At 43.6% G+C, this 26,935-nt stretch overlaps 3 protein-coding genes across 3 annotated transcripts; 2 read left to right on the forward strand and 1 right to left on the reverse strand.

The window, feature by feature from the left end:
- mmp14a (matrix metallopeptidase 14a (membrane-inserted)) lies at positions 1-13,422 on the reverse strand. Its single transcript, XM_053860270.1, has 10 exons — positions 13,066-13,422; positions 4,798-4,946; positions 4,599-4,721; positions 4,232-4,539; positions 3,987-4,148; positions 3,699-3,838; positions 3,167-3,305; positions 2,944-3,094; positions 1,865-1,980; positions 1-1,778 (listed from the first exon to the last, which is right to left on the reverse strand). The coding sequence occupies exons 1-10, from the start codon at positions 13,132-13,134 to the stop codon at positions 1,459-1,461; spliced, it is 1,677 nt and encodes a 558-aa protein (XP_053716245.1). The 5' UTR covers positions 13,135-13,422; the 3' UTR covers positions 1-1,458.
- A 534-nt stretch (positions 13,423-13,956) lies between these two features.
- Positions 13,957-20,378, forward strand: lrp10 (low density lipoprotein receptor-related protein 10). The gene is made up of 10 exons (XM_053859649.1): positions 13,957-14,031; positions 14,624-14,774; positions 14,881-14,913; positions 15,011-15,155; positions 15,498-15,691; positions 15,783-16,201; positions 16,280-16,716; positions 17,820-18,014; positions 18,301-18,430; positions 18,605-20,378. Exons 2-10 carry the CDS (start codon positions 14,726-14,728, stop codon positions 19,226-19,228), a joined length of 2,226 nt encoding a protein of 741 aa, XP_053715624.1. The 5' UTR covers positions 13,957-14,031; positions 14,624-14,725; the 3' UTR covers positions 19,229-20,378.
- Positions 20,379-20,747: 369 nt separating this feature from the next.
- Positions 20,748-26,761, forward strand: LOC128755928 (ciliated left-right organizer metallopeptidase). The gene is made up of 10 exons (XM_053860040.1): positions 20,748-21,081; positions 24,047-24,172; positions 24,841-24,899; positions 24,961-25,144; positions 25,209-25,281; positions 25,354-25,450; positions 25,516-25,626; positions 25,703-25,837; positions 26,144-26,244; positions 26,318-26,761. The coding sequence occupies exons 1-10, from the start codon at positions 20,748-20,750 to the stop codon at positions 26,511-26,513; spliced, it is 1,416 nt and encodes a 471-aa protein (XP_053716015.1). The 3' UTR covers positions 26,514-26,761.
- The last annotated feature ends 174 nt before the right edge of the window (positions 26,762-26,935 follow it).

Genomic DNA, 26,935 nt, shown 5'->3' on the forward strand with positions numbered 1-26,935 from the left:
TTGTAGAAAACAGTTTAATTTGGCTTTAGTCTGATGCACAACATTGGACACTGTTTGATCATTATAAATATTAATCCATTATCATTGCAATAATCTTAATGAATTCATTTCCATTTTTAAACACTGAGCACCATGTGTGTTTATAAATAGGATTTGCTTGTTGTCATCTGTGTGAGACTTCAAAATAAAAGCCGAGAAATCACATTCAATCTCCCCTTCTTGATCGAACTCACCAAACGCTGTGAACCAGGAGTCATTTCTGTCATTGTCATGTTATGCCTCTGTCCAGCAGGACTCCAAATGACAATGTGAACAAGCAGAAAAAAAAACAAGAGTAAACAATAATTACAAAACATACTTAAGAGTTTGAAATTGCACCATACTGCTGGGAATTTTCCTCACACATTTGAACAAACACCTTTTACGCCACGCAGATGCACCGCATGTTTAAAACCATGAGATAAGCCCACACATCAGCCTTTCACTTTTATTTCCCACCTGACTGCTTGCACTGACAACAGAACTGACAGGTTCTGGTTACAAAATAAAGTTTTACGTAAAAGCAACACACCTTTCGCTCAGCATCTTGCAGGCATTTCAAGGCTGCACTCCAAGAAGCCCACTCATTGATGGCTCTTTTGTTTCAGAGTAAAGCTCCCGGCAGCCAGATTTGATCGTCCAAAGCTAAGAAACTGCTTTCATGGGAATAGTTTGAAACAGATCACTGGGTACATTCATGCTTGAAATGCTATCATTCGAATGGTGACTGATGAGGCCCTGCCATCAGCTCTCATACATTAATAGTTGACATTTTTGAACCAGCAAACTTGCCAATGCTTAGTCAACACGTTATGTGAAATGGGCCTCATGGTGGTTGGTAAACAAGTATTGACTGACTGGATTTAGTGTGTTCAATGCTTCTACTTATTAATACAAGTTCATATTTTACAATACTATTTATATTTTCTGTGTAAACATACAAAAGTGCTGTAGTGGACTGCGGTGATGTGTGATAGGCCAAAAAAACCTGTACATATGGATGAGAAAAAGTTGAGAATATCTCCAATTGATCAGGCAGATGATGATTAAATTTGAATCAAAGTGACATTCAACTGAAAAAGCTCTTGAGTTTATGATGGTAAAATCAGACGGCAGTTCAGCTGGGGTCGTCCAGTTGCTGGAGAGCAGGGAGGGACTTTTAAAAAACATGATGAGAGAGCGAGAGGAGAGGCATGATCCTTAATTTCTGAGCAGTACATGGAAATAGCTAACATACAAATACACATTTTCCTGATTTCAGTTCCTTGTGCGATCCCTCCTTAAGGCACACACAGTCCACTTTTTTGCTTAAATCTTGTCTTCAAAATCTCATGGTCTCTCTGTTTGCTCTCACCGCTGGATTCCCTCCATCACTCTTTCTGTCCACACAGACAGTCCGTCAGTCACCCCTCGTGCTTCCTACACCTTGTCCAGCAGAGACCTCTGGCAGTAGAGGAGGCGTCGTGGTGTTCCATACTTCCGGAAGAACAGGAGGACTCCCAGAGTGATGACCACCAGCACCAGCAGGAGGAGTGGGATCACCACAGCGATGGGGCCGGCTCCGCCCTGCGCTTCGTCCACCTCGATGATGATCACCTCTTCCTCTCGACCTTTCTTGGGCTCCTCTCCTTCACAGCCCATCCAGTCTGTCAGCACGGATTTGGGGTATCCAGACTCCACCTTCATGTACTGATTGTTGAACTTCCAGTATTTGTTGGCCTTGTAGAAATATGTGTACGCTGAGGGAAAGAGCGAAACAACAGACATCACAGGCCTGACACACAGGGCTTCCATTTAAGGGTGCGGCGGCTCAACTGAAACTTACATCCATCCTCGCTCATGATGGCAGCCTTAATGTTGTCGGGCGCGCCGCTCCACATGCTAATGGGTTTGGGATAGCCGGCGTCTACAGTGCGAGTCTGCTCGTTGAAGCGGTAGTATCTGCAGAAGCCGCAGTCAGGAGAGTCAGACGAGTGTGTTGGAGACACAGTTCTACAACAGTGTGTCTGATAATCACAGCTTCGCTCCACTGAAACGTCTGAGTCAGACTTCACTTTGTTTATGTCACAGATAAACACGGTGGCTGCAAGTTATAGCACGTTGGTGTTTGTCAATGATAAACAGTATTTTGGGGAAAATAAGGCAACAGCTGTGTTCTATTGTGCTTCAATTCATTTCAAGGGAAATGATTCAAAATCTGGATAAAGCCTCTTAGACTGAACAATTCTGTCATCATTTGGGCTTCAGTTCCAACTAAAGAGCTAAATCATTTCAGCCATTCCACCGTCCAGCTCAAAGCCTGTAACCGTTTTCCAGGAAGGTTCAGCACTAGGAGTTTCACAGTGTAATCCCTCCAATTGGTTCTCCCAGGCACACAAACATGTATGTGCCTCTGAAGTAGGAAGCTTGTTTGATCTGAAAATCTTGACGATACCAATGAAATTTACCTTTGAAGTCCTTAACTGAAAGTGAACATTGCAACAGTCACTTTATTTATAGCTAGTGTTGTAGTCAAGGTCATGTTGAGATCAGAACTTACAGAAACCCAGACCAATGAGGAGGCAGAGACCAAGACCGAGAGCAAACTAAATGCAAAGTTTGTTCCAATGAAAAGCATTTCACATTTATTTTGAAAAAAAAAAAAAAAAAAAGAATGTTTAAACATGTCTCTCTACATGACTGATAGACTTGTGCTTCTGTATTCAGTTTGGTCTCGGTCCCAGTATACAGTGTCAACTTACACTGTTACACTATTTAAAACCGAAAACACATTTTACCTTCACAAATACAAAACAACAAACAAAAAGTAGTTTTAGCCAGGATATATATATATATATATGTGGTGATGTTCCTATGAATGCAAACATTTAGCCGTTGTTGCACTCAAAGCCCCCCAACACTCACTTGCTGCCTCTGAAGAAGTACGTCTGTCCTGTTGGTGTGTAGAAAAGAGCTGCATCCATCTTGTCTTTGGGAAGACCACTGCCGAGGTCCCTGAGGCTTTTGGGGGAATCCTTCTCCATGGTGGACTCACTGAACACCCAGTACCTGTCACCTGCAGACAAGACGTCAGTTGATTACCCGAGCTGTTGTGAAGAAACCATAAATGTCACATGGTTGCAGCCACCTTTGAAGAAAATGAATTTGCCGTCATCTCTCTCGTAAGCAGCGTTGATGTTTGAGGGAAGACCCTTCCAGAAGTGACTGATGGTCATGGGGTAACCAGGCAACACCTTATTGTTGCGCACCCGCCAAAACCACTTGTCCTGAAATCGAAGAGACACGTACGCAGGACTGTTCACTTCATATCTCATAAAGAGTTCTTGGGATGGTACATATGCATCACATAGTGACATGAGACAAACGCACAATGCTGAAGGGTTTGTTGAGATTTTGGAAACCAGTGAACGTAGAAAACACTTGAAAAGGAGGGTTTTGCAGGAACCTAGTTTTGTCTTTTTGCTTTGCGCATGGGCACATAGCCAATGTCAGCTCAATAGATCAGTAGTTTACGGGATGAAAAATGGATAATTTCGAGTGTCTAAGTTGGTCAAGTTTTAGAGAGGGTGGATGTCTGCTGTTTTTTCCATGATAATTCTTTGCTTGCGTTCCACAAATTCAGTTGACTGTTCACACAGAGGTAAGAGAATTTATTTCACCTTAAACACGAACTTCTCCCCTCTGAGGATGGCGATGGTGTCGAAATGACCCTCACAGATGTCAGGACCTTGGTCAGGTCTGGTGGGGTTGGACGGCTTAGTGGGCCGTGGTGGAGGAGGAGGGGCTCCGGTCTTGGTCCCTGTGAGAAGATTTAGAAGATAAACAATGAACATTGTGCCCCAACTCCATGTGGTCGGCTCTTTCCAAAGCAAAATGTCAGGTACCCAACTGTTGCATCATGCACAAACTGAGAGCAGGATGAAACAGAGAGAAATGTTGCGACCCACCATAGATGGCCTGGATGCCTCTGCGATCGTCATCTGGCAGCTGGAAGTTGTCTGTGTCAAACCACTGGTAGAAGGGGGCCATGATAGCAGAGGGGCTGTTAGAATGCTCCAGTCCCAACGCGTGACCCAACTCATGGACCGCTACCAGGAAGACATCGTTTCCTTCAATCAAAGAAAGACACAACTACATAAAGCCACCGCATCCTCAATCAGCAGCATCATCATCATCTTCATCTCCCTCTTACCCCCCTGGTCCACATTCCCAGTGGTCCATGGCTCAGCCAGGTCAAAGTGGGTGTCACCACCGATGCCCTGGCCTGGGAAGTATGCATGAGCCAAGAAGCCACCCTCTCCGTCAAAGGGAGTGCTATCACCATGGAACCCATCAGCAAAGGACAACATGATATCGGCGTACTTGTCCACCTTGTCACGGATATGACTGTAGGGAATTTCTTTGAAGGTCAGCGGGATGGCGCTCTCCCACACTCGGAAAGCTTTTCTGATGGCTTCGTATGTTGCTCGTTCACCTATTTTTGGAGTGTAGTTCTCGATGCTGCCAGGGACAAAGGCACATGTAATTCTGGAGAGCTCTGTACAAGAGTGCTGTCCTACCTGAAGGTGATCTCAGACTTGTCCCACTTTAAGCCCTGCACGGCGTATCTCTTCCTCCGCAGGTTAGTTTTCAGCTGAGGACCGAACTTGTCAGCGACGCCACATCGTGGCCTGTTCATTGCCCTGGAACCAGTGATAAAAAACCTTAGCTGAACTATTCTCAGCCGTAATAACTCTAATAACACATGACCTGACTCACTTTATCGTGTTGGAGTCTATTGTTCCAGTGACCGTGAGACCATAGAACCTCTGCATGGCTGAGATCGCTGATTCAATAGTTTTTGGTGAACGAAGGGCCTGAGCTCTGACGTCCCCTGGGGGTAGGTAGCCATACTGCTGGAGCCAGGCCTGAGGCACATAGAGGAGCAGCTCTTACACACCTTGCATTTCAAACTCATGAAGAAATGGGACGCCTGACATTTCCTGGATTAAAGTGAGATCTTCTGTGCTTGACACACACACAGGATCATCACCTTGAGTAGTTGGAGAAAAAACAAATGTGTTTTTGGATGAAAACACAGATATTTGAAATTGGAAACTGTATATGAGAAATGTTAACTTTGTGTAGAGCCAACAGGTCCATCACTGTCCGTCATTCAATATCTAGTTGAAAGTTGTATCCATGAAGCACATGGCTGTCTTCTTCTTTTTTAATATATAATGAATGACTTGTGCATACATGTTTATAGAGTCTCTTGCCCTCACAAGCAGCAGATGAACTCCATTTTTTCCACTTTAATATTAAATTGAAGAATAAACATACCTATATAACTAACAATTTGGAGAGTGAATGGAAGACATTTCCTGAATAATTGATCCGTGTATGACTGTATGACTTAATGCAGCAGTGGAAAAGAATCTGCCATTTCAAGTGAGTGTTTAATAGATGGTGGTTTGGTTGTCACAGTTCTGCAGAAAAAAAAGGGGAAAGATGGACAGCGTGGCAGTGAAAATTGAAGCTTGGAGGAACACAAATGATGCTGAAAATGTTTCTTTTTCCAGTCTAGACACCTTTCTGGGTCATTGTGACTGAGACTGACGTCAATCTTTTTTTTTAGATGTCGCCCTATTTGGATTTCAGTTCCTCATCCTTCTTTGTGTGCCCACAACAAAGTTTCCCATAATAAGTTCAGCCTGAAGTAAGAGAGAGCAGAGGTCTGGGTTGTCTGAAGACATTTCAATGCAACCAGATGACCGTCCTTCTCACCCTCTCTGTGATTCATCCGAGATACAGTTTCCATCAGCCTTCCAAAAGCCTGCAATGACTGAGCCAGCAATGGAGGATATAAATGAGTAAATTAAATTAAAGTTTGTATCCTAAAACCTTTCACCTCTGTTAGGAAAAGTTTCTTTCTGACTGTTGTAACAGTTAGTTCATTCACTGTAGCTGGTAGTGTACAGGCACTTTTCATATTTCAATAGCTCTGATACTTGCGTGCTCAGAAATGCGAGCCACAACAAGGCCTCAAAACATGTTTTGGCATGAAAAAAGGGCCTCAGTTTGTGATGACTTGGTGCTTTTGAGTTTGTTGACCCAGGACTGGAATCAAAGTGTCGCAATAACAGCAACTGCTGGAGTGAAATGTCTAACAATTGCAATGAAGTTGTAGAGAAATGAATATAAAGCACATTACCACCAAACCAGCTGAACTCAGATATGTTAGACTCTTCTCAACACCTACCAGAAAGAAAGTTTGGAAAACCATCAAATTCAGACATTAAACAGTATAGTTCTAATACTCACCCTCAAAAACAGCAACAAAAAACATTATATACTCTGAAATTCAAGGTAATTTCAGATAATAGGAATTGCGATGATTTATTTAAAGACAGGAAAAAACGCACCAAATAACAGTTTATGAGGGCTGTGATTACAAACTTGGAGTAACTTAAATGGAGGTGATGTATGATATTCTGTTGCTACAGATGGTAAATGTTCTTCAACTACACCTTCCTGATCTGTTGAGGACATTGTAGAGAGGATTCCTAAACACATCCTGGACACATTAGCTCAAAGTGAAGGCTCTTCACACTGTCATGTTCAGTGACTAACTCAGAGGTGGGCAGTTAAATTTCCTAAAGGGCCACATTATAAACTGTGACAGTAGTGAGGGGCCATCATGCCAAAAGGAAGGCGGCGATGACTAAGAAACATGACGGGACAAAAAAAATCTTACGTAACAAAGAACGAACCATTCAATGGAAGCAAAGATATTAAGAAGTGCAAATATGGCATGAAACCTATAAAAATATTGCATTTATTAGGCAATTGTGCAATTTAAGTTGAATATAAATAATGAAACTAGAGCAAAAATATCTATGAAATATTAAAAGGAAATTAGAATATATATTTTCAATTTTCTTTTCATGTATTTTGAGGAACAAAAAATACTCACTAAAATGGCAGATGAAAAGAAATTTAAGTCCTGAACATGTTATAATCATTCTTGAAATAGTAATGCTAAGAAAGAAACAAGACAAAAAAATAGTCCGAAAAATGACTACTTATCAGTTGTATAGTTTTAGTCCGACCTCATGAGGGCCGCAAAAACACAGGAAAAGGGCCGCATATGGCCCCCGGGCCGCACTTTGCCCAGGTCTGGACTAACTCATCTCCCACCTGAGCTCAGTCCATTCTACTGGAGCCTCTGCTCTACTTTGAGTCCCTGTAGGATGACTGAGCATCTTAATGCCTAAACTGAAGGAAGCACCAAACATCTACTCAAAGAAGCACATTGGAATTTGTGACTTTAGTGGGAAAGAGAGGAGAGGTAAGAATCACGTTTCATTGAGGGTGAAGCAAAATGGCAGTCGGTACAACAACAGAATAATCAGACGGGATTCAACGGGATTAATGATGAAAACATTAATGAAAACATTTGACAATGTCACAAATTCGGTTTTGTCGAACGCTTCTTAATCAACTGAAACTTTAGGAGAAGAGAGCCATCTAGCTCAGTCTTCCTACTTCTCTCGGACAAGTGAAAACAGAGCTGGGATGGAAATCTAGCGTGGGCAGACCCAGCTAGCACACACAGCGACTGTTGGGTGAGTGGGGGATGGGGTGGGGGGCTGGAAAACAAGGTTCATTTATGATGACCTGCAGTCAGCCAATCTCTTTTGTCAAGCCATCCCTGATCCCGCAGTCATTCATACATCTCTAGATTATTAATAAAACAAATGAATCTCATTTCCTCTCCGTGGGTGTCGATTGTCTGGTGACGTAGAGCAGTCAGTGCCGGCTTGTCTCTCCTGACTGCCGCTAGTGTGTCCTGTGGCTCCAGTCAGCTTCTATAAAAACACACTGCATGAAAACTCCCTCCACACAGTCAAAAGCTCCACCTCTCTCTCTCCTGATCCCAAAGTGGCGATTCACTCCACTACCTCCGGTTCAGACGCCAGGTACCCCAGCATGCACCCCTCCTCCCTGGACCTAGCATCGGTGGCCATCAAAGCTTCTATTTATCGAGTCTTGTACATGGCCGGTATTGTTGGCCTTGGGGTTTCTCTGGGCCCAGTCATGTGTGGTCAGAGGCTGCTGGCAGTAGGTTCTAGTAAACACACCCCTGAGTGTGTGCAGTGTGTCTGCAGACTAAAGTTTGGTCCCATATGCTGCTCAGACGCTGCTGCACAACCAGCATGATGGAAATGTGGTGGGAGAGGTCATTTTCAGTGACGGTGAGGGACGTATGCATGATTCCTTTGACCATGTATTGACCTCTGTGCTGTATAAATATCTCAGACAAATCAATGAAAAAGCTCAAGATCTTAAGCTGGTTTATTTCCACCAACACATTTTGTTTTGATTTCATTTCTTGTAGGACATTTTTTGGAACGTCATTTAAGCCAATATATATACATATACATACATACATACACACACACACATACTGTATATATATATATATATATATATATATATATATATATATATATATATATATAAAGGTAATTATTGTGAGTGTCAAACCACTAAACAGTACTTTGACACTCAAAGGTGGCGCTCTCGTTGTCCCCTTTTCCCTATTACTGGGCAAGGCAATTTCTCAAAACAAAGCACTTCAATGGTGGCATTTTAACTTGGGAATTGTCAATATTTGTGTAAATTGATTTTGACAAAATATCCAGAGTACAACAAGAGCAATGTAAGGCTGTTTGTTAAAGTTTCAAAGAGAGTAGTAGATGGTTGAGTTGAAGTTATTTTTAGTATACATATATGAGAAGCTAACAAGGACCATGCTGTTTTCTGCATTCAGAAAGGCAACGGTTCTCAACTAGATACTGCTATGGTAGCTTCACCATACCAAGGCTCTCTTAAGGTTGTAGCATACTGGAACTTCAGATTAACTCTTCCAAAGTCCCACACGGCATGTGATATACTGGCATATGTCACCTACTGCGGGTGTACCCGGACAGGCGTTAGCTAACAAGGCCAGCAGGATGACCAGAACGTCATTCGGGTTAGGTGTGAATCACGTCCTGTAAGTATTGGCAAATGACAATGTGACCCTGGTCACCACAGCGTCTGTGACGCAACACCGGACATGTGGAAAGACACCCAACGTCAGTTTATTACCCACACTCACATGATGCTTGTCCAAATACGGCCACTAGTTTCACAAAAAAAATACAAAAACAAATCCATTTGAAACCATTTGCATCAGGAAGTGAAACTGCCTGTGCTATTTCCAAACGTTTAAGAAGAAATAACACTTAATAACCAGACAAGTCTGTTGGGAATTTTATGTCTTCCCAGAACGGAAAGGATGATGATGGGAAATGCAGGTTTACTTTAGAGAGAGCGAACAGTAAAAACAATTTCAGGGAGGAGTATAAGCAGAAAAATGTGTGAGTGTGAGTCTGTTTATCCAAACTTGTGGGAACCTAATGCCATTGTAATGACCATTTAGCTGCAACCCACAAGGTTAAGCCTCAATTTGAGGATGAAGACTTAACAAGGCTATTATAATGATGTTTAAGTTTGGTTCAGAGTCCTGGTTGAAGTTAGCCATGTGTTTTGGATGACCAGGTTTAGAGTGAGAGACTGGGGAAAGCATTAGGTCAATGAGAGGTCCTCACAAAGATAGAATCACTGGATCCGAATATTAGGGACCAAGTCAGTGGTTGCTCTCTCTCTCAGTGCCAATGGAAAAACAACAGAACTGTGGTTTTCACATTTCACATTGGTTTCATATGGGGAAGCGGGGAGATGAAAATTTGTAGCTGAAGCCAAATAATATGAAATGCTCGGCAAAATCATCATCAACATCAAATGCCGTTTTTCACTACTCTTTTATATTGGATTGATAGTCTACAATACATTTTTAGATACATTTGAGATTTTCAAAAATATTCCAGTAGCATTTTCTTAAAAAAAGCACAACCGTGTTTTTTTAATTTATACAACAGGCTAATAATGTAAACAGAAGGCTCTAGGTAGCTTGGCTGAACACTTGTTGCAAACTGCAATTCTATTCTTGCTCTCCAACACTGCATTTTCTCTCTCAAATCGCACTACCATCGGCATCACCATGCCGATTTGAATGGAAATAATTGTTGAGGTCTACAGCACGTTGTCTGATTGCGTGATGGCTACTGGCTTAATCACCCTTGCTTTTAATTCACTCAAAGGCCAAATGTTGCTTTTTGACCTAATATATTCAGTGTCCAAATATGGCATTTCTGACCGAATGAACGCCTTAAAAACCTTTTCATAATCATTATGTATCTTTGTTTATAATCCCTTTTAAATGATTTGTAACTTTGTATCAATAGCCATGTCCACTGCCTGCCAGCTAAAGCTATGACGCACTCAATTCTAAATGCATAAAGGCAATGCAAATCTTTGTATAGACATCCACTTCTGTATCTACATGTAAAGTATATTGCCATTTGTCAATTACGTTGACACTGCCATTGCCCAGAAGATCAGGGAAAATGTCATTTTGTCATTTAAATGTTTCACCTTTTATAAAATAATGCTCTGAAATGTACTCCATCACCATTCACAGCATTTGCTCCCTTTCTCATCTCTTTTTGTTTTTTTTAAACAGTTTAAAGAGTTTACTAAATAGAATCTAAATATCCTACATGCATTTCAAAGAACATCGACCCGTTGTTTTGAGGGTTTTAGAAGTGGGTAAAATAAGCCTGTATTCATTTAGGTGCTTCTGTGTTGGTTGGTTGTGTTGGCTTCAAGTCTAGCAGGCTCACCACCAAATGTCAATATTAGAGCCACAAAAATCTATATAGCACCTCAAACATCTTCTCCTCTTTGAGATTCATGCATGAGTGGGCAGCGTTCTCAGGTCTTGGACCTCAATCAGCTTTTTCTCTGTCTTTAAACTCCGCAAAAACGTCCTCGTTCCGACTGGACTCACATTATTATTCTTTTAAAATCATAACTACAGCCAGAGAGAAAAGTGTGTACTGGATCTGAGGAGAATGAAACATGGAATCCTTGCCAAATAATCAATGAAGTCTAAACCTACAACAATGACACTTCAAGTCAGAATAAGACAATGTGTAAATATTCTCCTGCATTGAAGGACGCATGTCTCAACACAGCAACAGGAAATCCAAACATTATTTCCAGCAATGTTTCAAGAGATTTTTCTCAAAGCCTCCTTGTTTTTGTGATTGTCCACATCCTCAGCTTGAAGCTCCATGAAAGAACTGTTTAACTGTTCACCCTCCCAACCAGTCTTTCATCTTCTGTGTCCCCACTTTTCTGCTTTATGCAGTCTGTGTTTTGATGACAGGTTTCATACTCAGGTGAGGTAATCCACCAGATATGATTAAGAGCCATGCCCTATATGCTAAAGGATTATCTGGAGGCATCACAGCAGGAATGAAATTCAGCTCTACTAAACAAGAGGTTGAAAGTTTGTAGAGGCAACTGGGGACATTTTGAACAGGGGCAAAGTCTGAGTTAAATTGCTGCACAGACAGCAAGGATGCCTTAAAACAACCCTTAACGGCCTTTGCTTTTCTGATAAATGATTTTTCATCTATAACAAGTGCAATATATAGCTCTTCAGATTTGCAGGCTCAAGGAGGCTGATCCTTCACTCATCGGTTTGAGCAAACTGGTGGTTCTTTCTCAAATAGTATGTCATTTCTAAGATATTTTAGATCATATGAATGCTTCTGATATTTACATGCCAGTCCATAGCTTTTTGTTTTGTCACTCAGACTCAATTCAGACTCAGTCCTGAGTTGTTAAATGAACAAGGCTGCTTGGCAAAAGGTAGACAGGTTGTCTTCCCTTGAAGTGGGTGCTGACATGAAAACTAAGGCTCCTTCATTAAGGCTTTTGCAACTTGGGTTCATCCGATGCTGCTCAGGGGCTCAACTGCCTTTCAATCGTGACGACGAGATGGCTCCACCCCTGACAGATCCGTATTGCCAACTTTAAGCTAGCGGTCCATTTGTTTTCAATTAGAATCAATGGCCCGACTTCTGGATGTAGTGGCCCAGCATGGCATTACTGATGGAAGACAGAACCCTAAAATCACCACTTCACGATGCAGACCGTGGTAACCAGGATCCTACACTGAACATTAAGCACAAATGCACAAAGAAAGTGGGCCGAAAGTTAATATTTATCAATAGTTACTTTCAAGGCCAATTACTGAAATACCTTAAGACATATAAAATACAGAATACCCTCCCAAAATCGAATCGTTCTTTCATGTGACCTGCCCGACCCGATGACCCGGGACGGCTGATCTACAGCCCACTGCCATCGATGCCCAAGTCAACAGCTGACAAATTGTGGCACTGGTGAAGCTATGATCCTCTGCCGCAAAAAAATACATGTTGTCTCACTTTGTTTACAGACATTCATCACTTGGGCATCTTATAAACCGTCTGAGTTATCCGCCATGTCTGGTTTGACTCACATGCCCGCCACTTGTGGTCAGTGACTAAGGCCTTCCTTCACAGCTCAAACTTCTCTCAACTGCAGGAGGGACTTGGCAGCCAGGTGGGAGGGCAGCTTTTGTCCATCAGTTTTACTGCAAATGTCAACCAAGCGTCCCCCCTCCACACACCATCAGGAGGTTTTCCCTCCTCATTCCTAGTCGTGGGTCCTGGTGTCAAAGCACGTAGTTTGGATGCTTCTTCCCGACCTAGTGTCTCATTCCTAGCTTGTTATGAACACTGCTTCCTGGCTGGCTGTGCAGTCAACACAACAGATGAGAACCATTAACCCCCTCCCCCTTACCACCACTGCACCTCTTTATTTTCAGGAACAAAGCAGCTCAGCTGTGGCTTGCCCCTGTACTGCTGTTGACTTCAAACCTCCAGTGTAAACAAAACTATACCATTGATATGAATAGAATTGACACTTCATGTTGAAATAAAACAGCTTTTAAAAGTTCACATGTAACATTCGAAAGGAGAGAAAAAGGTCACTCTTCTCTGGACTGTTCAAAATGGGTAAAAGAATCAGGGAAATTCTTACCTCTGCCTTGAGTACGTCTGCAGAGAGAGAAGAGAAACAGCAGGCCAGGCTGAGGAGCTGCAGCAGCATACTTCAATCTCCTAACTCCTAACTAGTTAAGAAAGTTCGGTCTCACGGATCCAGTTGTGCTCGCTGACAGTAAAGAACTATTCGAGTGCGACTCCGATGACTATTTCATGAAAAGCTGCATCACCTGGGAACTGCTCAACTCCCTGCTACACCCAGTCCGTCAGAGGACGTCTAGCGGAAACTAACTACACACCGAAAATAACTTTGGACCAGGTGAATATCTCAATTACTGGACTTAAGTCGGGCTTCTCGGCTCTCCGTGGAGTGTGCAGCGTGTGTAGACGTGGTCGGGAGGACTTCCCTGTGGATCCTCCTCCAGATGTGTGCACGTGATTTCCCCCCCTCTGGGATGCTGTAGCAACTTGACGAATGCTATGCCACTGTGAAAATGTGAAAAATAAAATTGTATGTGCATGTTTAACATTCCCCTAGTCGCACGCAGTGTCTAAGTCAATCATTTTTGTTACCTTGGACCGTACCTTCCAAACGGGAATCCACTCTGCTCGACAACTTTTAACATGCGCCTCTCTCTCCAGCTGTGAATTAGGTTTTCTTGTTTATAATAAAACAACAGTGACATCCTCTGGTTAAAATAGATATTGCACCACAAACATCGCTCAAACGATCACGTTATATTGTATTATTGTTATATTACATTTCGAAATCATTTTCCTAAATAAGTGATTCTATATATAGTCACTATATATGTATACATGCACACACACATATATGTGTGTGTGTGTGTATATATGTGTGTGTGTGATTTTTATTGATTCATGAAAACACTTGAAAATACATGTAAATGACGTCACAAGCCCCGCCCCTTCTGTCACGCGCTAACCACACGGAAGCACGGAAGGAGCTAAAACTTGTCAACAAGAAACTCCGACTGACCTGGTAAGGAGCTATGCGAAGCTTGTTTTTACCGTTTTGTGGATTTTTGCTCATGTATTATCGCCAAATAACCAAATAACATCTTTTGGATTTAAAAAATCTTGTTTCACTGGCTGTGGGCACCAGTACGATCCAACAGAAGTGAGGATGTTAGCGTTAGCTCGCTTATAAAGCTAAAGGCTAGCGATAGCAAGCTAACAGTTGCTCTCCTGGTGCCCTCTGAATCCAAACTGTACAACATGCTGACTCGGGCCACGATTGAGGTCAGATGGAACATTATGTGATAGTTCTTAACTATTCCCTGATTACTGTTGGTTTGGTAATCAATGCTGTTACACAATCACTTGACTGAGAGAATGGAGTTTTAAAGTTTCGGTTTTGGGAGGGCAAGGCTCGTCGCACTGGCGTCAGTGAAGAAAGGAACAGAGGAAGGAACTCAGTTGTGGTTATGTGGGTGCTGTTACTCACAATAGGTTTTGAACCTGTTTGATTGCGTGAGCTTGATTCTCATACTGTACATTGAGATGCTTTCTTATTACGTTTATCTAAACAAATAAACATCCTAGATAACTTTTCTTAAATTTCTGTCTTTCAGCTGAAACGAACAACGAACATAGTGATGGAGGTTTTCTGACGGTCATGTTTTTACCCATAAAACACCATTAAAATTCATATCTGGACAAGGAGCACTGCCACAATGACTGTCGCCTTCAATTCGTTTGCTCTTCTGCTTTGTTTCATGTCACGTGAGTACTATATAGTCATACATTTTCAACGTGTTCAAGTCTGCATCGAATTTCTTCAGGCAATATTGACTGTTTACCTTTTTTGCTTTTGTGTCTTTTCATCCAGAATCTGGGTGGTGCTACCTTTCACACAGTCTGGGTAAGAAATAAGATCAGTCATCACTTCTCACAGTACCATGAAACAAGTTAATGCTAATGATCCTGATGTTTAACCAGCTCCTCTCTCTGACTTGTAGAACGATGTGGACATTCTCTCCAAGTGATTGACATTCAGGAGGGAGAGATCCAGAGCTCTACATATTCCAGCTGGTCCTACCGCTTTGGTCCCACAAATGACTGTTGGATCATTAAAGGTTCTGACGAGGAGCCTGTCACTATCAGGTATATGCTGCAACGGCAAGCTATACGCCATAGAAAGCATAAGTTCACGTTCTCCTTGTTGATAAGTCTCATATTTTGATAACTCTGTTTAAAACGTTTTCTTCTTGACTTGCATTTCCTCAAAAAGATTCTAACAATGCATTTAGCTTGCCAGATACTACTTTTAGCTGTGTCGTGTTTTTTTCAAACTTAATATATTTAGAAGATATTCATATACATTCGATGGATGCTTTACAATGGATTATTCTTTGAAAAAAATCTAGATTTAAATTTCTTTTTTTTTTTTCATTAGAATTTCAGTTGATGGTTTTTCACGACCCTGTTTTTTTACCCCTTTCCCAGCTTTATTGAGTTTTCTACCCGTTGTAAAAAGGAGTGGGTGTCTATCAAGTCTTCTGCCGGTGGGGACCCTGTTTTCCTTTGTGGATCCAGTTTGCCAAAGCCAATTGCATTCCCGGGTGGAAATATTACAGTGATGCACCACTTCCTGCCACATGATTACCCTGTCTCAGTGTTTCGCTTGAGATTTTCCAGAGGTACGCAGACTTTTTTTTTGAATCATTAAATAGTATTATTAGGGTGTCAGAGTCAATTGTGCTAAAGGCAATGTTTTTGTTGTCCCCACAGACTCTTATACTGGTGAATGTCCACTGTCATACTTTGAATGCTTGGGAGGTCGTTGCCTGCCTCTCTCTTGGCGCTGTAATGGTCAGGTGGAATGTCTTGGTGAAGGAGAAGGCCGAGGTACTGATGAGGAGGCCTGTGGTGATGCTGGAGGTTCAGACATCAATAGAATGCCCCTGATTAGAAAGGAACCTATTGTGACCCCTGTTCCCATTGAGTGGCCATGTGGGGGACTTCTTCAAACATTTTATGGCACCTTTTCGCCGCCTGCCATTCGGGATTCCCCACTCTACTGTGTCTGGACGCTGGACCCCCAGGACTCTCGACCTCTAAGACTGGACATCCAGCAGCTGGTGCTTGGACCTGGTGATACTCTAACAGTCCACAACAGGGAACAAGGCAGAGGGGATGTCATCAAGATTGTGAGTTTTGTTAAGAATGATTTGGATTTATGCATTTGTTTCAATTGATTTTGACATGTTTTTTTTTTACTTTTGTAGATTACCAGTGCCTTCAATAACAAACCAGTCCAGGTTGAATCCCACACTGGTTTGCTCTCTCTGACATATCAGACCCTTCCAGGTTCCGTTGGAAGTGGCTTCAATGCAACGTTTCATGTTGGGAGCTACTGCCCGCCCGGGGAGGGCCGTTGTGGGGGTGCAGCAGGGGGCTGCTTCACTAAGGAGCAGGAATGTGATGGGATGTGGGACTGCCCAGAGACTGGGAAAGATGAAGAAGGGTGTCAGGGCTGTTCTCTGAACCAGTTTGCTTGTGGAATGGCCGGACAGAGAATGGTAGCATCCAGCCACTTTCCTGGCCGTCCAGTGTGCTATCCTGTTAGTGAGCGATGCAACTACCAGCTGTACTGTGCCGATGGCAGTGATGAGCGGGACTGCACGGTGTGCCAAAAAGGAACCTTTCATTGCGACAGCGACAGGTTAGTTGTAAGCATTTTTTTTTTTGCATATTCTTTGAAACTCTACCATTTCGGGGATTCCTTCCTGCTACAACTGTGACGATGCCCAGATCGTATAACTACTGGCACATAATTTCACAGAACACGAAACGTGCATGTTGTCTTGCTGTTTCCGCATCATCCCATCATATTTATTCTCAAGGAACATGCAACTGTTACTCCTTTACATTACAATCCAAGTACAGAGTCAGATCTAAGGCCGTTATTTGCTGGTAGAACATGAGGCTACATGCCACCTGAATGCTCACCATTGTTGGCCTGAAATTGTGTCCCAGGTTGTGCGACCCCTTGTGGGGAAATGCCAGAGGTATTGAAAGTATTGTCTCGGCATAAGAATCTCAGTCGTAAAGCCACCATGCAAACAGTCGACATTATGTGTTTATATAAACGCGACACAACATAAGATTACTTTTCAAACTATCTACATTCTCAGCCATCCTTGGGTCCACTCCTGAGGCAGCTGGCTCCACCGACATGGGTTTCTTCATGTGTTTGTTCTCACTCTAGGGTCAATTACATGTTAACTACTTGATCACCAGAGCGGTCAAGGATTGATACGTTTTTTTTTTTGTTGCCGTTGTGTCTTCAGGCGATACAGGTGTATCGACCTCACTGTGCTCACTGTAACCATTGCTGTGTGTCTCTTTATGATATGGCCAAGTGGAAGCGTCCAAGTGTTAAGCTAAAAAAGCTATAAAGGCTGGTCCCGGAATTGATGCCTGGAGCACCCCACATTCCATGTCATAGGTACTATATAAGAAATGACCTATTGACACGTATAAGTAAAGCTTCCTATACCAGTACCAGAGAGGCTAACAAGGTTGTGGTATCTATTTAATCCATGGTTCATTTTGGGGTCAACTTTTCTCTTGGCCGTCACCGTTAACCATGTCACAATGACTCGACGATGACTGTAAGGGCATATTCATTTGAGTCAAAATTATTTGTAGTTCAGAATCTTCAAGTAAGACTTTCAAACTGACTGATTCAAGTTGGTAGCTGGAAAAAAATCACAGGGTGTAACAAACCAATTTCACCTACATATGCCTTCTCCACGTCTGCAGGTGTGTGTTTGAAAGCTGGCGCTGTGATGGGCAGATAGACTGCAAGGATGGCACAGATGAACTCAACTGCACCGTCACTCTTCCTCGGAAGGTTATCACGGCAGCAACTGTCGGGAGTCTGGTGTGTGGGCTGCTGTTGGTCATCGCTATGGGCTGCACATGTAAACTGTATTCACTACGCACCCGAGAGTACAGGTAACTGACCACGCGTGAATGTGTTGCTTTATGTGAAGGGTGCGTGATTTTTAGTATAGCTCATGCAGAAATGGCAAATTACTTGTGTACCGCCATTTATGTGTGTTCTTGCCAGATGGATTGTTCCTGCAGTTGTGATGTCATGTTAAAGTGTGTCTCCGTAGTTTTCTTTTTTTCATTGTACACGGTTCCAGAATGACGTGTCATTTTCAAAAGATGAAATGCCAAAGTATATTTTGAAAGGTCTATAGAGCAGTCAGTTGAATGTGACATCATTGTGCTTCAGCCTGTTCGCACCCATCAGCCGACATGAAGCTGAGCTCATCCAGCAGCAGGCTCCGCCCTCATATGGTCAGCTGATTGCACAAGGTATTATACCGCCAGTGGAGGACTTCCCCACCGAAAACCCAAATGAGGTGAACATTACTTTTGTCTATATATATATATACTGTATATATATGTATGTATATATTTATATTTATATGGATCATGTGTAACGCTGATGACATGAATGAATGTGTTGTCCCACAGTTGCTTTGTCAACACATGTGGTTCCTCCCTAATTTTTCCAATCTCTTTTTCTCGGCTAGACGTCATCGCTGTCTCTGAGGGGAATTCTTCAGCTTCTCCGCCAGGATGCAGCCAACTCCCCACACCGCAGACGCAGACCCCGTTTCATCCGGAGAGCAGTGCGTCGCATGCGGAGGTGGGGCCTCATCCCCAGGCCTCCTTCCAGATCCTCTCAGACAGCCTCTGGCAGCCAGCAGCAGACAGACAGGGCCCCTCCTGCCCAGGAACAGCCTCACTGTGCTACAGCCAGCTCTTCCTCTGCGGTGGAGGCAGTTAACCAGCCCGTGCCTCAAAAACTGGGCCTGTTGGTTCAGTCTGAGCAGCAGCAGCATGTCGTGTCATCCCGTTCACCGGCAGCGGTAGCTCCGCCTGTTGCTTACCCTCCTCCCCCATATGCCCCTCCAGCACCTCCGGCAGCCACTTCCCTCACACCCCCTGTGGCTGTCCCCCCAAGCAGCCCTTCTCTTGCCTCAATCTTTCAGACCCTTGGTCTGAGTATCTCTCTGTTCAGAGCCCCCTCGACCAACTCCATTCTCCTCTCAACCTCGCCCACCTTCTCTTCCTCGTACTCGGATGACGACGTGTTGCTGATTCCCCTGTCTGAGGACACCACCTCAGAGGATGACGTGCCCATGCTGACCTGAGTGACGCCAGAGCTTCCACACACACACCTCAGCTCCAGCCACTTACTGATAAAAACTGAAACCCCCATGCGTTTGAGCACAGGAATGATCATGAGAATCCTGTTGTGCTAGTCTGGTGCCTTTTTTCCAAGTTTCTTCATATCAGATTGGACTTTTCACTATCAAGTATTTTGCCGTTTTAAAGCGAAGCATGGCAGACTTGTGTTTGTGAGCGTAGGTGTGTGTTGGACATGCACATGTTTAATGCTGCGCTGCACATTGAAGGTAAACGTTTGCACAGAAGAATATTCCCTATCCAGATGGGACAGAAAGCTGCTGTCACATTTTATTTATCTGTGTGAATGCAATTGAGCTTTATTCTTGTTCAGACAGAGGAGTGTTTGTAGCCCTTGATTTTCGGCACATACTCCTGCCACTTGCGCCCAGCCTGGCGTTTTAGATAGTGTTCCTCTTATTTAAGTGCCTTCTTGGAGAAAGATTTTAATGCTGCCCATAGAAACACAGGCACATGCTTCCCTCACAACCCTTTTTCAAATCCAGTTTTATTTATCAAATGATGTTGTATTCAGTCCTCATGTATGGAATCCAAGGCTTTGTGCACACTGCTGTCTTTGAATCGTATAAAACCTTCTTAGTTGCCATGTTTGTACTTCCCATCAAATCATGTAAGTCTCCCAGTAAGCAGAAAGCGTTTCATTTTAAAGACAGGGTAGATTAAGTCCCGCTTTCAAACACACTCCCCTTTCTCCCCTTATTTATCTCATAGATGCCCTCTTATGGATGGGGAAAGTGTTTCACAAACTTCAGACAATCGTATAGGTGCCAGAATTTCACGAGTGACATTCCAGTGTGAAATACTGGATCTGAAATTAACATTCTCCACTTGATTGTTTTTTTTTTGTATTCTCGAGTGGAATGTGATCACAACTAGATGTGCCATCTGTAGTCCATGTACATTTTGTGCTGTTTATTTTTTTTTTAGCTTGACATTGTCTTTTGTGTTGGTTTCTGAATGTATTGTTTTAGAGGTGGATTAGCTGAAGGTTAATTCTCCTTGAATGAGGTTGATGAGTGATTTTGTGGTTGTTAAGGGTCAAATTCACTGTAAATAATGAGTAATGTGGCTGAGATTAAACAATTTGCACTTTTAGCTGTTGATGTGTGTCTTTGTCTCACTGACTGGAGATGAGGAAGGTCTGACACCCAAGCAAGCAGGTGTGGCTGTGGACTCTGTATTCAAATGCCAAAGGAAGGCAATCGTTGCCTCACTGGGAGGTCAGGTCAGTCAGAACCCTCAGCTTTTGTGAGTGCACCTCCAAGACTCTCTCTCAGGTAAATGTACCTTCCTCCTGTAGCTAATTGTTTTGCTAGCATACTCCAGCATCATTCTTATATACGGTACCGAAGCACTGCAGGTGTACAAACACTGTCTGTGGAATATTTCATGATGTGGTTGCTTTCATTGCAGCGAGGATGACCTTTGATAAATCCGTGTCACATTCTTGTTTCAGCTACAAACATGCCCACACCTCCTTCCAACCCTGGTCTGTGGGTGATGGTTCTAATGGGGCTGCTCCCTCCAGCTCTTCCGAAATGCATCTTTGATCAAGTTCAGTCCCGCGTGCGTGTGGTCCGAGCAGCACAGGCCGTCAATGAGCATGGGGTGACCCCACTCGCACCCCAGCAACAACTGCCAGTAAAGCAGAGGAGCAAGCAGGCTGAAGTCGCATTCAAGCCCATCAGAATTACAACCTGGGTTGTTGAAGAGAGCGACAGCATGTCAGACACTGAGAATGGAAGGCTGAGCATGGCGGTTGGACAGGCTGTAAAGATGGTCTCCTCTCTGCTCTCTGGTAACATGCACAAGAATTATTTTTATTTTTTATTTTTGTTTGACCGGTAAATACAATTTCCATAATAGATGGATTTGTGAGTTATGATCGCTGCTAGTGCACAGGCATTTTACAATAATCTTAGTAGACTCTGTTCCATTGAATCTCAGGTTGCATCTGGTTTATTGTAGAGTCGGGGCTGAAACCACATTTTCCTTAGTCCTGGACATTTCTGAACTCGTAATGAAGTTGTGCTTCTTGTATATGATTTGTGAGTCATGTACAGTTTGCGCTGTGATGATGCATAAACCTTTCTGTTTAGTGAACAGAGCGCCGGGACCGTTGCTTCTCAGCAGAGATGCCAACAAATACTGCAAGTTTCTTTGGAAAGACCCAAGCGCTCTCAATTTCAACAGGTGTGTGTATGTGCATGGGATTGGTTTATCTATTCTTGTCAGGACCAATTCAGGGGGAAACATCTTCTTGTGAGGACATTTGGCTGAGTTTTGGTGAATTAAAGGATTAACAAAAAAACTGGGTCATCACAAATGGGTTTCACTTTGGTGTAGGCCCTGGTTCAGGTTGGCCATTTGTTTGGATGGTTAGGTTCAGGGTGAGCGGCTGGGGAAGGCTTGAAAGTCAATGAGAATCCTCCAAATGTCCAAACAAAGATAGAAATACAAGAATGTATGTACACGCTGTGGGGGGAAAGCATGATGTCCCCACAAAGATGGATTACAAATGTGTGTGTGTTTGTGTGCACGTTTGTTGTACTGTATTCGAGCGAGTCATCTTGTCGGCTTCTCCTTTGTCACAGGTGTTTACATATAGTCCCACAGAGAAAAGCCTTTGTCGTCCGCCGGTCCTCATATGCATAACAAAAGTAAAGAGTAGAGTGATACCTTTATGTGGCACTTTTCCAACCAACATTATGGTGACACGAGTCTCCAGTTGGAGACGCTGGATGGCTGCATCAAGCTGAGACCTGGAATGAGGACTGCCGTGTCATGTGTGTGTTCATGCAGTAGCTCTTGGGAAAGTGAAAGACTGGGTGCTAAGATGGGCACATGGATCTGCTGTAACGTTGTAGTTGTTTTCGTCAATGACAATCCAGTCACCGGGAGAATTACAGGGACAGAGAGATGAAAATCAAATAAAAGGACTGTTGCAGGTGCGGCGGAGCCATGGCCAGCTACAGAGGAGAGACTTGCCTTCACACTGTTGTACGACTGGACGGTAACTTGATTTTCATTGTCAAGATTTCCTATCAGCAACTGCGCTCACATCCCACAGATCCCAGATGACCACCTTGCAGGATGTGACCTGTTCCCGGAGGCTGATTCACCCCGCAGGGTCGTCCTCCGACCTCAAGGGGCAGGACTTCCCGACACCGACTTCCTGCTTTATCTGCGCATACAGACCACTGACAAGTGCAGAGCTGAGGTAAGTCACGCGTGCACGCGAATCGTCCACTGAGGGGCGCACTTGTCAAAGGTGCTAACTAAAGTGGTTCACTCTTTAACTGTGGGGCTCCGCACGTGTCGGCTCCCGAACCGAACCGAACCGAAAGGTCGAAAAGTTTCCTTCAGTTTCGGCTGTAAAAAAGTAAAGAAACCTCCGAAGTAATGAATCAAAAAGGTTTTAATGGACTGCTACGACCATCCGCACTTTAGGAATGTGTTTGGTTAATCATGTTTAGTTTGAAAATTACAAAATAACATTTAATCTGGAGTTGGTGATGCATTGTAGTTCAGAGGGTGGGTAGTTTCCTTTAAGAAATCTGTTCTCTTGCTAATCGTATGTGCCTTTTCTATGACAACACAACAAGAACGGATGTACATTAAATAGTCATTTCTACAGTTATATAATTTATTAATTTGTTGACCCCATTTTTCTCATGTAGATGCTGGTTTAGCTTTTCTTTCCAGTAAAGTACCCATTCTCCTGTGGAAACTTTTGGCACTACAGTACCAGATTGGTGATACCTTTAGGCAGTCAATGATACTCACAATGTTTTCCATGGAGAGGAGAGACAGGGAACCTGTTGGATGAAGAAAGTTTGAAATGGAAGTTTCAGGCAAAAAGAGAAGAGGAAGGACTACCATGCATGTGATATAGGACATGGGGGAGAAGTGAGAAGATCTGTCTGGGATCATGGCTCCCCAAGGGTTTTTGCTATGTCTGATAAACATGTTCCAAAGGTATGATGAGAATTTGAGAATAAACATAACATTTTGTTTAACAGAAAAAGTAACAATCATACATTTTTTAACAGTTATATTAATGTATGTGTGAGCTTCTTGACATGCAAAATTGACAAAAACATGCTAGGATTTATTCTTCCCATTACATTCAAACATGCTTTTTTAAGTCACGTTTCCACGTCAAGTAAGTTGGGTCGAGTCCAGTCTCATCTTGTCAAGTCGCCCCTTATGGTTTTTGTTTTGGATTTAACCGTGATTGACTCCAATCCTGCTCTGTCTCCTGCTTTTGGGTACAAAGTCTCAGCAGACATCATGACAAGAACATGTCAAACTTGACAAGATGATGACTTGATGAGACGCGACAGGAGACGAAAACACACCTAGAAAGGGACACAGGAAGAGAGGGGCAGATGAAGGAGACAAAGCGAGAGCCCAAGTGAGGGCATGAGAGGGGGATGCAGACAAGACAGACAAGGTCACGTAGAAAGACAAGACCAACCTCAGCAAAACAAAACAGGAACGAAACAACAAACGTTCAAACCAGCAGAAGAACCAAACTAACTCTCAAATACAACTGGCAACGCGTGACAGGTTTGACAGCTCATGAAATGGATTGGACAGCAAAAGGTTACTAACATTTCCCTCACGCTATTTGAGGAATTTGGCCGTGGTGAGCTCATGAGAGAGTCTGTATGCAAGCTAAATCGACTGTGTGTTTTGATGCAGTGTCCCTATATCCCTTTCACACCGTTTTTGATCTTGAATGGTTTGTGTTCTTATAGCCACGAGTTTTTGCCTACGCAGTCCACTGCCAGGTGGACACCTCCAGTCGACCAGTGGCTGGCCTGGTGGTCATCTGCAAGGACAGGTTAGCAGCAGAGACGTACAGCCACCTAGCCACCGTGCTGGTAAGATGATTCAAATGATGACATTTATGACTGCCAGTCAGTACTGAACAAAGAAACAGGTGTTGTGTGTTTTCCCAGGCCATGATCCATGAACTCTTCCACACACTCGGGTTTTCCAAAGACCTATTTGCCACCTGGAGAGTCTGCTCCTCGTCCCAAGGTTGAAACAAACTAGAAAAGCTTGACCTGCTAAGACCTGTGATGTGAGGGGGGTCTGCTGTCGCTTCAAGACCAAGACAGCCACTATGGCCCTCTTGTGGAGCAGTTTGAGACCCTTTAATAAATATCAAAGGAAAAAACAGAATCACAGAAAACTGAGCAAAAAAGCCAAAACCCTGTTTTTATAAATTGTGCATACCAATTATCACAGCTTTCTCTGTCAGTCTGGACTGGCCTTGAATAGAAATCTGGAGTCCGCCCAGTCCTAGATCAAGACAAGACCGAAAACCGAAACCCTTAAAAAGTGGTCCTGTGACCAAGTACTGCAAGACTACTATAATCAGATGAGCTGAATCTGAAATGATCCAAATGGAATCATTTTGCGTCTTGTCCTGCGTGAGCTCCTCAGCTGATCAGTGTGTTTGTGGCAGGCTGTTCCCATCGTGGTAAAGTGACTCACACTGATAAGTTTGGCCAGATGAGACTCTTCACTCCCTCTGTGATCGCAGCACTGCAGAGGCACCTCGCCTCACCAGAGCTGGAACTTGGAGGGCCCCTAGAGAACCAGGTGCTTGGACCATCCTGGTTTCTTGCCATGGATTCCCCTAATTTCAATTTTTCTTTTTCAGGACGAGGCTCCGGGTGGTGTATCCTCCCACTGGGAGTCCAGGGTGTTACAAGGGTCCATCATGGCCGCCATGCTGGAGGAGCCGAGCACGGTCCGTATTGATCCCGTCACCTTGGCTGCATTTCAGGACATGGGTTGGTACTCCGTCAACCTGAGCCGAGCGCAGAGCCTCGTCTGGGGAGAAGGTCAGAAGGTTAAAGCACATGTACAGTTTGTTCTAAGAGTATGAGTAAGCAGGGTTGTTCACAGGGGAAGGAGCCATGTTTGGGTCCCCCTTAACGTGCAGAAACAAATCCTCCTCCTCCTTCTTCTGCACTCACAGGTCTGTCAAGCCTCTAGTCAATAAACTCATCTTTCTTTTAACAACTCACTTATAATCTCACCCTCTTTTCAGTGGGCCAGGGTGTCATTATTTACATCGTCACAAGGGGGCGTGCCAAACAGATCTGTACCTGGATGGGTGTAGAATGTACAAAGCGCTGAAGACAGGAGTAGGTTCTTTTTAAACGCTGCTTGTGTTTTAGCCAGTGACCAAACTGTCTTCCATTAATGTCAGAGCGAGTGTCAAAACAAAGCAAATGCTCCTAATTTTGCTGGAGAAACTGAGGCTCATGGCGAGATCTATGGCCCAGACAGCCGGTGCTTCTTCTCCAACTTAACCACGCAGGTTTGTGTCATCAGTCTGTGTGTTCCTGTGCTCCTCCTTCCACTCCCACTCTAACTCCACTTCGTTCCTCCTGCAGAACCCGAGTCAGCTGACGGTGGGCAGGGCAGTTGTCGGACGCTGTTACAGGCACAGGTGTACTGGACCAAAGGAGTACCAGATCCGGGTTTCTGGTGCTGATTGGGTGGCTTGCCCAGCTGGTGAAGCAGTGCAGGTACCAGACATTTTATTCATGTTTTCAAGCAGATGTGATGATTGTGACACCTTGTGTCTCATTCCTGCATACGATAAACGCTCAGTGTTGTTGTATGCAAATGGAACAATGAAATCTCAACTATTATTATTATTGATGCACAGCGGCAGCCCTCATACAAAATAACATGATGTTTAGATTCATGATAAGTGTCTTGTGTTAGCTAATGATGGCAGATCACAGTTCAAGCTCATGAGATGTGTTGGATGTAATGAAAACGCTCTTCCACATTGTGGTGGTGATACTGCAACAGTTGTCATTGTTCAGGTGAGAGGATATGAGGGTTGGGTTTCCTGTCCCGACAGACGGTTGTGTCTCCATCCTGATGTGTCACGGCTATGGGATGATACCAGCACTTCTGTCCCCAGGTATCTCTGAAGCCAAGTCATCATGTGTCCAGCTCGCCCTCTGACTCTGATCTCCCTCTGTTGTCCTTTTCAGTCACCAAACAACAGAATTGGACCTAAATTGGAGTGCACCCTGGAAATATCCCGCTGCGTTGGTCATATGTGCCTTGGTCGCTTTGACTGTCATGGGGCTTCTGTCTGCTGTCCTTCTGCCACAGTGGAAGTGTTCTGCAAGAGTCCACCCAGCTTCCCTGGACCACACCACACCGGCCTGTACTCAATATGCTTGAACATATATGCTTGTTGATTTACTCTTGCAACTGGCTCACCTCGTGTCTCCTCACGTCATGTTTTTATTTTTGATAAGACTTCACTATTGCATCTGTAACTCCAACATATCATGCTGCCAGACCAATGAATCCCTGTATGGACACATACATACAGTACATGTTGTTGCATGTTGTCGCAGGCTACTCTGGTTGTTTCCCATTTGTGAATCCCTCAAAATCCGCCTCTGTCCTGCCACTGCAGGATGTGCCTGGACATTACACTAATTTAAATGACTGGAAAACAAGAAACAAACTACAAATAATAAATAATAATGGACGTGTGTAACAGTTTAGCTTTATCATTTCAGTTGGCTTATTCCTATAATTCTTTGCATGTATACAATGTAATCTGCTTTTGAAAAAAGCGTGGAGGTGGGACTGCA

This window comes from Synchiropus splendidus, chromosome 3 (genome assembly GCF_027744825.2).
Source record: "Synchiropus splendidus isolate RoL2022-P1 chromosome 3, RoL_Sspl_1.0, whole genome shotgun sequence".
NCBI lineage: Eukaryota > Metazoa > Chordata > Actinopteri > Syngnathiformes > Callionymidae > Synchiropus > Synchiropus splendidus.

Bases quoted from the DNA above. Each gene is read 5' to 3' on its own strand.
- mmp14a (XM_053860270.1), bottom strand. From the start codon at position 13,134: ATGCTGCTGCAGCTCCTCAGCCTGGCCTGCTGTTTCTCTTCTCTCTCT. The intron at 4,722-4,797 runs GTGAGTCAGGTC...CACTGGTTCCAG, and splicing joins ATAGACTCCAACACGATAAA to GGCAATGAACAGGCCACGAT. The intron at 3,839-3,986 runs GTGGGTCGCAAC...ATCTTCTCACAG, and splicing joins AGGCATCCAGGCCATCTATG to GGACCAAGACCGGAGCCCCT.
- lrp10 (XM_053859649.1), top strand. From the start codon at position 14,726: ATGACTGTCGCCTTCAATTCGTTTGCTCTTCTGCTTTGTTTCATGTCA. The intron at 15,156-15,497 runs GTATATGCTGCA...CCCCTTTCCCAG, and splicing joins GAGGAGCCTGTCACTATCAG to CTTTATTGAGTTTTCTACCC. The intron at 18,431-18,604 runs GTGAACATTACT...TTTCTCGGCTAG, and splicing joins CCACCGAAAACCCAAATGAG to ACGTCATCGCTGTCTCTGAG.
- LOC128755928 (XM_053860040.1), top strand. From the start codon at position 20,748: ATGCCCACACCTCCTTCCAACCCTGGTCTGTGGGTGATGGTTCTAATG. The intron at 25,451-25,515 runs GTAGGTTCTTTT...CATTAATGTCAG, and splicing joins ACAAAGCGCTGAAGACAGGA to AGCGAGTGTCAAAACAAAGC. The intron at 25,838-26,143 runs GTACCAGACATT...GTCATTGTTCAG, and splicing joins CAGCTGGTGAAGCAGTGCAG to GTGAGAGGATATGAGGGTTG.